The sequence below is a fragment of the Pristiophorus japonicus genome, chromosome 26 (genome assembly GCF_044704955.1).
Source record: "Pristiophorus japonicus isolate sPriJap1 chromosome 26, sPriJap1.hap1, whole genome shotgun sequence".
Lineage (NCBI taxonomy): Eukaryota > Metazoa > Chordata > Chondrichthyes > Pristiophoridae > Pristiophorus > Pristiophorus japonicus.
Window position 1 is genome coordinate 15,727,925 of NC_092002.1, and position 13,146 is coordinate 15,741,070.

At 43.2% G+C, this 13,146-nt stretch overlaps 1 protein-coding gene and 1 long non-coding RNA gene across 5 annotated transcripts in view; one reads left to right on the top strand and one right to left on the bottom strand.

Annotated features, from left to right (window-relative positions):
• Positions 1-6,103, bottom strand: part of LOC139239218 (ryanodine receptor 1-like) — a 506,468-nt gene extending 500,365 nt beyond the window's left edge. For all 4 annotated transcript variants that reach the window (XM_070867899.1, XM_070867895.1, XM_070867896.1 and 1 more), the window contains exon 1: positions 5,981-6,103. In XM_070867899.1, coding sequence (XP_070724000.1) covers positions 5,981-6,028 — 48 coding nt within the window. In that variant the 5' untranslated portion in view covers positions 6,029-6,103. The remainder of the gene's footprint in view (positions 1-5,980) is intronic.
• A 509-nt stretch (positions 6,104-6,612) lies between these two features.
• LOC139239220 (uncharacterized) overlaps positions 6,613-13,146 on the top strand; it is a 58,032-nt gene continuing 51,498 nt past the window's right edge. Inside the window, exons 1-2 of the long non-coding RNA XR_011588616.1 lie at positions 6,613-6,629; positions 8,504-8,615. This is a non-coding gene — a long non-coding RNA (uncharacterized lncRNA). The remainder of the gene's footprint in view (positions 6,630-8,503; positions 8,616-13,146) is intronic.

The following is a 13,146-nucleotide window of genomic DNA, read 5'->3' on the forward strand; positions in this document are numbered from 1 at the left end:
AACCAGGGGACACAGTGTTAGGATAAGGGGTAGGCCATTTAGGACTGAGATGAGGAGAAACTTCTTCACTCAGACAGTTGTTAACCTGTGGAATTCCCTGCCGCAGAGAGTTGTTGATGTCAGTTCATTGGATATGGCCCTTACGGCTAAAGGGATCAAGGGGTATGGAGAGAAAACAGGAAAGGGATACTGAGGGAATGATCAGCCATGATCTTATTGAATGGTGGTGCAGGCTCAAAAGGGCCAAATGGCCTACTCCTGCACCTATTTTCCATGTTTCTATGAACTCCCTTCCAGTGAGACTGGAATGAGCTGTTCCCATTACTTGCACTTTTTGCACGGAGGCCAAGCACATTTCAGTCTGAAGCATTTGATTATCCATGTCTGTGAAAAAATTTAAACTCTCTGACTTGTTTCAATTTTTATATTAATCCCAAAGGAAAATTAATTTAAGAAATCTTTTGTTGAATTATCTAAGGACTTGAATATCAACTTTCATGATTAAGCATCTCTAATTAATTTTTCTTCATTTTCAACAGGCCATTTGATGGTAACAGAGTATGCTAACTTATGCAAAAGTAGGATAGAATGACTGCCTTGCCTCGCCAAAGTAGGCATCCGGTCAGCAAATCACAGACCACCATTTAAAGCAATCATTTTTCCAGTCTGACTGAAGAATGAAAATGATGAAGTAATTTTACAGCGCAAGCTCATTACAGTGAATTCAGAATTCCATAGAGCACAGAGACAAGAGTGGCTAACCATATATATTTACATTCACACATCATCCAGTCTTCAACAACAACTTGTATTTATATAATGCCTTTAATGTAGTGAAATGTCCCAAGACGCTTCACAGGAGTATTAGATTAAAAATTTGACACGAAGCCGCATAAGTAGAAATTAGGGCGGGTGAAAGAGCTAGGTTTCAAGGAGTGTCTTGAAGGAGGAAAGAGGGGTAAATAGGCGGATAGGTTTAGGCAGGGAATTCCAGAGCTTAGGGCCCAGGCAACAGAAAGTATTCTGTTCTCATTCTCTTTCTTGGCATCTCGCTACTTCCGATTCCCATTTTAACTACATAACATGTTTAGGTTTTTTTGTTGGATCTGATGATCAGATGCTTCCCAAATGTGAAGTGCTGTTTGTGTATTGCGATTAACAGGGTAGTATGAATAACACTGAAATATAAAAAGAAAATGCTTTGGATTAAAACCTTCTATTTTAGCATCACAAAAGTCAAAAATATTTGAATCACTTTCTTGACAGAGCCATTATATTTTTATTTAAAAAAAATCAAAAAAAGTCTTCCACGATAGTCTTCAATAACGATTATTAGATGGAAAAATATTTTTATTCAGTGTTACCCTCATGACTGGAATAAACCTATTGTAAAGTATTTTATTTATAAGTACATGTAGGATGGTTTTGACACAATGACCAAGAGTTTCCGCTTTAGGCGCGATCATGATCCGGGCACAAATTTTGCTCAGAATTGCTCTAGTTTCAAAAAGATGGGTTTTTTGCTCAAGTTTCCACTCAAACACATTTGTATAATGCCGAACATAAACCTTCCATGAACCAGTGCAATCGGGCAGTGTTTTAGAAAGTAATTTTAAAAATGTTTGCATTAAAAAACATTCCTTGATGTAACCTTGTGCAGTTTTATTAATACATCTGAAAATGGATTTATCACAAAAAGTAAGTATTTTAATTAGTGTCTTGTCCACCACCTGAGTAAATCGATCTTAAATAGCTGACAATTATTTAAAAAAAACGAAACAGAACCATTTACTAGTTACATTGGTATACAGTAGACAGTTTCTTAGTAAAACATTTTTTTAATTAAAAGCTTCAAAACATGCCAATTAGTGTCCATGTGCCATTATAAAATAGCTTAATTTTAAAGAGCCTCATAGAAGGCCGACACACGGGCGCAATTAGTGGCAACTCACAATGGTGATGACTTTGATCTGGGGGCGAGGCCGCTTCTGTAGGCAGGGCCGGTTTCTTGCATGATATTTTTTTAACTAGATCGCGGAAACTCGATTTGTGCTGCATGTAATTTGTGTTCAATATTCCTTGATCTTTTGTGGGGGCAATTTCAGGCGAATTTTGGTGGGGTAAAAAAACAGTGGAACTAGCACAATCTCTGCCCAATGTGTTTTAGGGTTAAGAACATTTTACTTGCCATGGAAGAGGGGTGACATCACTATGATGTAGCAGAGCCTGGTCACTATGGTGAGAAGATAGTGTCAGCTTGGATTCAGAAATGTGAATCTCCAGGAGATGGAAAGGTAAATCTTCAATTGGCAGTAATGCACAATGGGATAAATGCATTTGAATCGAACTGTCTGAAAGCTTTCCTCATTAGGGCAGTGAAGTCCAATGGTAGAATCTACATATTCAATGTTTGAAATGGTGTGGGTGAAGAATGTTATGTTTCATTTATTCCCAGCGACAGTCACAGTTTGTAATAAAAAAAGTTATACATCTTTTTTAAAAAATAATTCATTTCAATTATTTCTCCAAAGATATCTCTGGTTCCAATGGTAATGGAACGTGAGAGAATATTGTGAGTTAGCAATTGAGCTTACCATTTCGGACAGACATAGATAGATTCTGAAACTTAGTTCAATTGCCTTAGTTACTAGCTTTAGAGAGGCAACATGGTCATTTAATGAAAAAAACGACTTGCATTTATATAGTGTCTTTCATGACCTCAAGATGGCCAAAGCGCTTTACAACTAATTAAGTATTTTTGAAGTGTAATCACTGTTGTAATATAGATAACACAATAGTCAATTTACACACAGCAAGCTCCCACAAACAGCAATGAGATAATAACCAGATAATTTATTTTAGTGATGTTGGCTGAGGGATATTGGCCAGGACACCAGGGATAACTACCCTGCTCTTCTTCGAGATAGTGCCAAGGGATCTTTTACATCCACCTGAGAGACCAGACTGGGCCTCAGTTTAATGTCTCAGCTGAAAGACTGATACAGGTCTAGCTGATATATTTTTGTTGTTACAGAAATGTCTTGCATAAAAGTTCTCATCACACTTAAGCGGTTTTGCTACCTAGCAAACTGGCAAAAACATACTAACCAGCCCAACTCCAATTTTAAAATCACGGTCAACTCAGAATTGGAATTCTCTGTGTATGCTGTTTTTACATTGCTCTAGGACCTTTCAATGTAAGAGTTTAATTTTACTGTGTTGGTGAAGTTAAAATTGTTAAGTTTTTGACAATTCAGTAACAAGTCAATATATAAAAAAATAACATTCATAATTAACCATCTTTCATGTCCGAAGGTTATTTCTCCCAAATTATCACTAATGAATTACTTTTGAAGTGTAGTCACTGTTGTTATGTGGCACATCTCATGGCTAATGTGCACACAGTAAGGTCCCACAAACCGCAATAGGATGAATAACCAGCCAATCGATGTTGCTGCTGTCAGTTGAGGATATTGGGAGAACTCCCTGCTCATCAAAATAAAACATGGGGTATTTTATAATCATCTGAACAGACTGATGGTTTAACATTTCATCTGAAAGGTAGGACCTCCAACAATGCAGCACTTCCTCAGTACTGCACATAGTGCTGGCCTAGATTATGCACTCAAGTTGTGGAGTGAAGCTTTAAAGCATCACTTTCCGATTTAGAGGAGTAGTACACCAAGCCAAGCTGAGACTATCTACTAATAAGATTATTTTTATTGATAAATCTTGTCAATATTGAGTTCTGAAAGTTTCAGAGTCATTAGAACATTTTCTAATTTAAATTTAGTACTTAAAAAAAAGTCTTCAAAATGAAGGACATCTATGATTTATGGAAAGGGGATACGTTTGTTCAAACTTAATGGCTTTTTCCTGTTCCTAAAAAAAGTGTCATGTTTCTGTGTCCAATTCAGCTCTTCTAGCGAGTGGATAATGTTCTACTGAATTCCAATCTCAGTGAAATGTGACACAGTCAAAAATATTCACCTTGATTTTTTAATGCCTGGCATTTTCACCCCAATAAACCTTCTGCCAAATAACAATACATCATGCACCATTAACTATAATTGTACCCTCCTTCAAGAACAAAGAGGGTCTGTTATGTCCTTTGTTCTGTATTTCATAATACTTTTTCTTATTATTAAGGCTTATCAGTAGTATCAATCCAAGGAATAAAACATTTTGTTTTATCTTGGACTTTATACAATTATGGTATTTAGGCAAATTGTAGTTTCTCATTTTCCAATGGTTCATCAAGTTTATCCAGTGAGTAATTGAGCTGTGTAGACCAAGAAAGTCCACACTCAGTATCTGGTTTGTACAGAGTTCGTTGATCTGAGTTGGAACAGCACCGGGGATGCCACAATTAGCTTTAATACCTTTGTTGACGTGGAGAAAAATTGGCTAGGGTTCCTGCTCTTGAATGGTGTTCAACAAGCCCTTGTTTGAAGTACATGTATATGAATGTCAGGTGAGGACAGGATCCAAGCCATTTCCCACACTCAACTCTTCCCTGCAGTCGCTGTCAAGACTTGCACACGAAGAGTGGCCGTTTGGGCGAGACGAGCAGCTGCCCATGGAAATGTACTCACCAAGGCGTGAATGCCTTCAAGGGACCAGGGGTGGAAATTTTAAAAAGGGATATCATTAGCATCCCTAATGAGAGAGGTCCTCTAATGGCCTCCGATCTAATTTCCTTTTTTTAACCAGATGAGAATTTAGTATGCAAGTCATAAATCATAGAATAAAAATGACATCAGAATGAGGGCAGCAGCAGCAAGATTCTGCTTCTAGCTGACAGGGGAGCAGACAGGCAGCAAAATCTCCAGAGGCAGATTTATTACACCAACTATATATAACACAGAATGTGCATTCTCAGCACAGGCAGTGTTGCAACTTGAAACAGTTAGTTTAAAAGCTTGTATTTGCAGTATATAAAAGAGTAGTCTGAATTTTCCAGATATAATTTATCATCTGGAGCAACTTTATATATTTTAAGTCTTAAGTCCCGTTCCGCCTCGCCCACCCCACCGCCCCCAACTATAAGCTTTGGATGGTTACAGATAGCTTTTTTTTTGCATTAATAATGCTACTATAATATTTTAAACACTCCTTACTGCACAGTTACAAAGAATTAACAGCACACTTTTGAAGAATTGAGTCCCACATGCGATCCATTTTTTGTTTCTGCTCACGACACAAATTTCGGATGACCGCACAGTTATCAACTATAGTGTTGATTAAAACATCTCTGGTTACAGCCCAAGTCATATTTTAATTTGTTAACGTACAGCTGACAATTCCCCCAAAAATCAACTACCTTAGTTTTGAGAAGGCATCAATTGCCAGCTATTTCGGTCGTGGAAATACGACCCAAAATTGACATGCACATATGGTAAAAGCAAAATTCGCAATATAACTCTGAAACACCTGTTGTTCGCTCAGATGCAGAACCTTTGCAAATAAATGAAAATTCAGAGTTATTGGAATTAAGCCAATAACAACCCGCCCCACACACACACACACACACACACTGCATGGCATGTACTCGATACCAGTTCGGTTTTGTCTTCAGGGGAATAATTCTGGCTGGCTGTCATTCCAGCAGCTTCTTTGGGGGGTATAACATTCATTTCAAATGGCAAATATATATATAGAGCGAGGTATGAGTCAGAGAATAAGAGCCAGCACCATGCAGCATTTCGTTCCTTCATATTCTGAGTCACGATAAAGTCCAACAATATTTCTCAGAGAATAACAAGAGCGGCAATTTTCGAGAACTGCAGCTCATTGCAGAATAAAATGTTAAAATTCCAGTGATATTAAAGCGCCTCAACCTTTCTTTCTCGCAATGATACCGACAATGTTGCAGCTTGTGACACTCGTATCTCTTTAAACAGAATCACGTTTCCCTTCACTGACACACCGATATTCGCAGCAGATGCGCACTAAATTGTTTGTCGAGACCTGCACTTACTGTTCTGAGGAACAGGATCTCCTCCTCTCCTTCTCCGCCCTCAGCCATGGTTGATGTTTCTCTGGCGCGCTCGCGCTCGCGCTCGCGCTCTCTCTCTGTCCGCCGCTCGGCCCACTAACGAACGCGGGGAGCCGCCGCGCCAGCCAGCGCCAAGCCAGGCCACGCCCCCCACACCGCAGCCTATTGGACAGAAAGTGCGGCTGGGAGGAGAAGGTCGAGAGCGGATTGGTTGAGCGGAGATTTGAGGGGGCTACGTGTGTGCTGGGGAGGTGGCCTCGCGCGCCGGCCGGCCGCGTGCCGACTGGGCGGTTGGCAGATGGTGCGTTGGACGGTGAAGCGTTGGCAGATGTTGCATTGAACGGTGAAGCGTTGGCAGATGGTGCGTTGGCAGATGGTGCGTTGGACGGTGAAGCGTTGGCAGATGGTGCGTTGGACGGTGAAGCGTTGGCAGATGGTGCGTTGGCAGATGGTGCGTTGGACGGTGAAGCGTTGCCAGATGGTGCGTTGGCAGATGGTGCGTTGGACGGTGAAGCATTGGCAGATGGTGCGTTGGCAGATGGTGCATTGGACGGTGGTGCGTTGGACAGTGAAGCGTTGGCAGTTAGTGCGTTGGCAGACGGTGCGTTGCACGGTGAAGCGTTGGCAGATGGTGCGTTGGACGGTGAAGCGTTGGCAATTGGTGCGTTGGTGCGTTGGCAGTTGGTGCGTTGGACGGTGAAGCGTTGGCAGCTGGTGCATTAGACGGTTGAAGCATTGGCAGTTGTGCTTTGGCAGTGGATGGTAGTGGGTGGGCGGTGGACGGTTGTGCATTAGTGGTTGCTGATTTTGCATTGGCGGTGGGCAGTGGGCGGTTGGCGGTGGATGATGGTGGATTGGCGGTGGAGCGTTGGCGATGGTACATTGGTGGTGGGCGGTTGGCAGTGGTGCATTGACGGTTGGCGGTGGTGCATTCGCAGTGGGCGATGGTGAGTGGGCAATTTGGTGGTGGGCAGTTGGTGCGTTGGCGGTGGGCGATGGTGGGTGGGCAGTTGGAGGTGGGCAGTGTGCGATGGTGGGTCGGCGGTGAGTGGTGGTATATTTGGAACTCATTCAGTGGAGGTGATAAAAATAAAAGTTTCAGCATTACAGTGTCAATATTTAGTACTTTTAAAATGATTCAAATAAGGAGTTTAGTTTTAAATGTATATAAAATAGTGTTGCCCTAGCAGTGAATTGCTGTTGGGAGATCTATGGTTGGTTTCAGCACCTAGGTAAGCACTGACAGAAACATAATTAAAGTCATGGGGCAATGACTGAATATACTCCAAAAAAGAGTAAATGATACCAGAAAGACAAGGCTCATTATGGACTTGTGTTTTTTTCCAAGGGACTTGAGCATATTAGCTAGGCTGACACTCCAGTGCAATACTGAGGGAGTATTTCAGACAAGACATTAATCCCGTGCCCCGTCTGCTTTCTCAGGTGGATGTAAAAGATCCTATGGCACTGTTTCGAAGAAGGTGGGCGTTCTCATAGGAACATAGGAACAGGAGTAGGTCATTTAGCCCCTCGAGTCTTTTCTGCCATTCAATTAGTTCATGCCTGATCTGTGACCTAACTCCATATACCTCGCCTTTGTCCCATATCCCTTAATACCTTTGTTAATTTTTCAAAATCAATTTCAGACTTAAAATTAACAATTGACCCGGCACCAATTGTTTACGAAGAGATTTCCAAACTTCTACCACCCTTTGCATGTAGAAATGTTTCCTAACTTCACTCCTGAAAGGCCTGGCTTTAATTTTTAGACTCTGCCCCCTAGTTCTAGACTCCCCAACCAACAGAAATAGTTTCTCTCAATCTACCCTATCAGTTCCCCTTCATATCTTGAAAACTTCAATCAAATTACCCTTAACCTTCTAAATTCCATGGAATACAACCCTAATTTGTGTAATCTCTCCTTGTAATTTAACCCTTGAAGTCCAGGTATCATTCTGGTAAATTTATGCTGCATTGGTGTCCTGGCCAATATTTATCCCTCAACAACATCTACTAATCAATAAAGAAAGATTATCTAGCCATTATCTTGTTGCTGTTTGTGGGACCATGTTCTGCACAATTTTGGCTACATTACAACAATGACTAATCTTCAAAAAGTACTTAATTGACTGTAAAGCACTTTGGAACCTTCTACAGTCATGAAAGGCGCTATGTAAATGCAAGGCTTTCTTTCTCTTTTATTGAATATACTCAAAAAAGGAGTAAATTAGACTAGAAAGACTAGGCTCATTATGGACTTTAAAAAAAAATTATTACATTTCACAAAAGAAAATACTATCATCTGAAACTATTGATAAAACTAGAAATTGGTACAACCAATTCATACAGGGTTTGGATTTTCTAGTGCAAGCCTTTTTGTGGCATAACTCACTCCTTAAATCAAATTATCTTACAGCTACTAGTACTAATTAAGGTATGCAACAACCACATATTAAGAATAACTATATTCACTAATTATTTTTTTTCAATTGTTAACACTTTCAGCATCGTGGAAATGCTTACTTGCCCAGTTCATGTCAGACAACACTGATGTGGCTACTTTGTTGGCAACACTCTTCCTGGTCTGAAGTGCAAAATATAAAGAAGGAAAGTAAAGGTAAGTAAAATTTCTTAAACAGAATTTCTTAAGGGAGGAAAAATTAATAAATGCAGATTGGGTAGATTAGGAGAAAAAAGAGTAAAACCAGAAATTAACTCGAAATCTGGCACCATGCATGCAGTCAATGATGCCCTGTACATGAGGGAAGCCAGCCACGGCTGCAAATCTCAGAACTCTCTCATTCTAGCTGTTGGAATCCATTGGGAAAATAATGTACTGATTGACTCTGGTTAAGAGGGCATGAATGACCTGCTTAATGCAGCTGTGGACTGCAGACTGAGAGACGCAGGTAATGTCTCCTGTAGCCTGAGGCCAATACAATCAGGTGCGACTTTCATAACCACTAGTAAAGCAGGGCCTGCTGGTCCAGCAGGCGGCTGGTCCTGCTGCAGAAGGCTGCACAGATCTGTAACAGTCTGCTGATGCACTGCTCCTCTGAGATGTCCAGGAAAGCAACTCTTGGCGCATGGACCTTTTTGGCCAAGTAAGGCCTTTTACAAGCAGTCCTTTTCACCTGTTGTACTCTAATAGGCCAGCTGATGCTCATCATGGTTGCCAAGGCAGCTGCTGCTCTTCCGCCAACCGTTTCTTCCTCCAGAATAGAGAAGGAAAAAAGGCACCCACGATGAGATGGAATTGCTAATTCAGGGTGATTAGGGAAAACATATCAAAAAGAAGCAATCTTTTAACTCTTAAAATGCCTTGGAAATCCAGTAATCAGTAAAGTACAGAGATCCTAATAATTTAAATGACTGCAGGCAAATGTCCCTTTAGATAGTTCTTCTGAGGCCTATCCCATTAGGAGTTGCTGAGGGGACCGGCCTCTCGGCCTGCCCACTTACAATAGCGGTATGGTACCAATGACATCGTGGGACCCGATGTGCACATATAGGGCTCAATTTTGCCCGGTCATTTGTGCCGTTTTTCTGGCACGCGCCATTGTTTTCTGGCGTATTTATTTGTTTCCAAGTTTCCCCCTGCGATCTGCGCCAGCGTAACTGACTTAGTTACGATTTTTCGAGGCCAGTTTTTTTTGATGTCATAGGTTCCATCATGTCTGCGCTGGTTTTTTCAATTGTTCGCAGTTTGGTCAACATTTTTTTCTCTTAGGTTGGCGTATCTGGCCACTCCCGAAAAACCTTCTGGTGAGTTAAGAAAACCAACGTACATTCACAAATTTGCGCTGAAAGACGCCATTGTTTTTAAATCGAGGATTTTGGAGGGAGTCAAAATCAATAATAAAGTTCAACTTTTTAAAAATCTATCAACATGGAAGTTTAAATTAGTAGGATTTCAGAAGTTTTCTCATTTTTTTACTCACTCATATGCCACCACCGAACATTTTGAAGTAGGACTGGAGGGTCGTAGCTTTTGGCCGGCAGAATCAGCCTCGCGCCTGGACACAGTGTCTCGGGGTTCGGGCTACAAATCAAACTGTGGGGGGGAGGGGGAGGAGAAAGAGAGAACAAGGTGCCGATCGGAAGGCTTGGAGCCCAGGGAGGGGGAGGGAGAGAGAGAAGTCACAAAACTCCAATTTAGTAAAGGCTGGCGGGGAGGAGGGTGTGAGGAGGGGGGGCGGGGTGGGGGGGAGCTGCTGAAGAGGAGAGGAGAGAGATGCCGATTCGAAGACTTGGAGCCCGGGGAGGGAGAGTGAAAAGTCATAAGACTCCAATTAGTAAAGGTTGGGGTTGGGGGAGGCGGGGGGCGGGAGGGGAGGAGAGAGCGAGAGGAGAGAGGTGCCGATCGGAAGGCTTAGAGCCTTGGAAGGGAGAGAGAGAAGGCACAAGACTCAAGGGGGGGGGGAGGGGAGAGAGAGGAGCAGTCACAAGACCTTTGGGTGTGGTCCATTCATACCGACCTGGAGAGATACAACTGCGAACCTGTGCTGCCTGCTTTCCTGCCATTTTGAACTTCTTTCAAAAGTTACATTTAAGTATGGGGGCAATACTGACAATGCCTTACCTTGTGCGAGCCTTCTGCATCATGGTGCTACGTAGGAGACAATTGATTCGATTTCATCACATCAGGAACATCAGAGCCCATGGAGTACTGGGCAGGAGGCCTTACCCACCTCGGGTATAGCGAGACAGACATTTGCACCTCCACCTGAGTGATGCAGACTGTGTTAGAAGGCTGCGTTCTGCAAAGAAGTTGTAAGTGAGATCTGTGAGTTGGTCAAAGCAGACTTGCAGCCTAGAAGCATCAGGAGGACTGCTTTGTCAGTTGAAGTGAAGGTTACTGCTGCGTTTTCATTCTATGCCTCCGGATCGTTTCAAGCTGCAACTGGGGATGTGTGCGCCATCTCTCACATAGCAACACATGGCTCCATTCGCCAGGTCACGGCTGCACGCGTAGGAATTACTTCATAAAGTTCCCCATGACCGCCCAAGCAATCCATAATAGGGCTGTGGGCTTCTCCAGGATTGCTGCTTCCCAAAGGTACAGGGCTGCATTGATTGTACCCACATTGCCTTGCGAGCACCTTTGAAGGATTCCGAGATGTGCAGGAACAGAAAAGGCTTCCACTCCATTAATCTGCAGCTCATGTGTGACAACATGCACCATATCATGTCAGTCGATGCAAGACACCCTGGCAGCACCCATGATGCGTTTATCCTATTAAACAGCGTTATATCTGCCATGTTTCAGCAGCAGCCAGAAGGGCAGAGCTGGCTACTGGGAGAAAAAGAGGATGGCCTCACCACCTGGCTCATGACGCCCCTATCCGTAACCCTGACAGAAGCTGACCATCAATACCACATGTCGCACATTGCGACGCACAGCATCATTGAGAGGACCATTGGCATATTGAAACAGCATCATTGAGAGGACCATTGGCATATTGAAATAGCATTTCCAATGCCTGGAGCATTCTGGAGGCTCACTTGCTGTACTCCCCTGAGATTGTCGGTCAGTTCACTGTTGTGTGCTGCATGCTGCATAACTTAGACATCATGAAGCAGCAGCACCTGGTAGTGGAAGACCCACCTGTGGTGAGAGTGGCTGATGATAATGATGTGGAAGATGCAGAAGGAGGAGGAGGAGGACGACGAGGATGAGGAAGCCATGCAAGTGCTTGAGGCCGGAGCACGACGATGGAGGAGGCAGACCATCGTGCTCCTTTAACGATTGCTCGAGCCTTGCGCCAGCAGCTCATCCGTGAATGCTTTACTGATGCCTGAGAGCACAGCGAGAACTATTCCACATGGACATGTTTACTATTTGGAGCTGTTCCGTAATGTTGTGTTGTGTTAATGGAACATGATTCAGTTTTAATGTAAAATATATTTTATTCAAAAGTTTACAGTGTACTTAACTTTAATAAACTTATTCTTGTATCAAGCTTTACTTTAATATCACTCTTTAAGATCACAAAAACTTTAAGATCACTTATAAATTTGTAAATTTACATAACTTTCAAAAAACTTTTAAGTTGAGAACAGTTACAACAGTAACAATAATAACAACAGCAGCAGCAAAGAAAGTTTGCACCTATATCTCATCACCCTTATTCAAAGACCGCCTGCTGCGCTTGGTCTTGGGACGTGGCGCAGTGTTTCTGGGCTTGACATCAAGCTTATTCTTGGGTACTGCGCACCTCTTGAGGGTGGGGGGCGTCGGAGTCAGGTGACAAGTTGGAGGACCAAGGCGGCAAGTTGGGGGGGCCCGGCTTTAGGCTCTTCAGAGACTGCTGTGAGGATTGGAGTGGGAGTTACATTTGATTCTGTCAATAGACGTGAGGTCTGGGCGTGTTCCCTTATTGCAGCAGCGAACTCCAACATGGCATCCCTCATGTGCCCTGACAATGTCTCAATGACCTGCAACATTCCCTCCCTCAAGTTGAGCAAAACTGTCTGAACTACCTGCAACATTCCCTCCCTCATGGTCAGTGACATAGTTTGTATTGTGTTGAGAACACAGATGAGGCTGCACACGGGGAGGTTAAAGTAACAGTGACCTCAGTCTTTAATAAGACAGTCCAGAGTGAGGAACAGGCCTTAGGGGCTTATATACAGTGCTCCCAAGGGATGCTGGGATCCCTTGGGACTTCAGGGGATGAGCTCCCTGGTGGCGGAACATGTTGTGATGATACACAACATCACTCCCCCCACAAAGTCAAAGTGAAAACTATTTACAAGGTGAGGCGGTTGGGAGCCTTTCTTTCCCTGGTGGACCGCCTCGGTACAAATATTTGTTCTGGTGTGTTGGCTGTGCCCTCGCTGGGCTGGCGTGTTGTTGGCCCTGCAGGGCTGCTAGGTGAGCCTGGCCTTGCTGGGCTGTTGGGTGTGATGGGTTCGATTTCCTGGTCCGGCATGGTGTCGTTGATCATTTGGGTGTGTGTTGTGGGCTTGAAAAAGGTGGTGCCTGCTGTGGGTTGTTCAGGGCAGTCTGTGAACCGTAGCCTCGTTTGGTCCAGGTGCTTTCTGCAAATTAGTCCATTGTCTAGTTTGACTACGAACACCCTATTCCCTTCTTTAGCTATCACCGTGCCCGCGATCCACTTGGGACCATGTCCATAGTTTAGCAC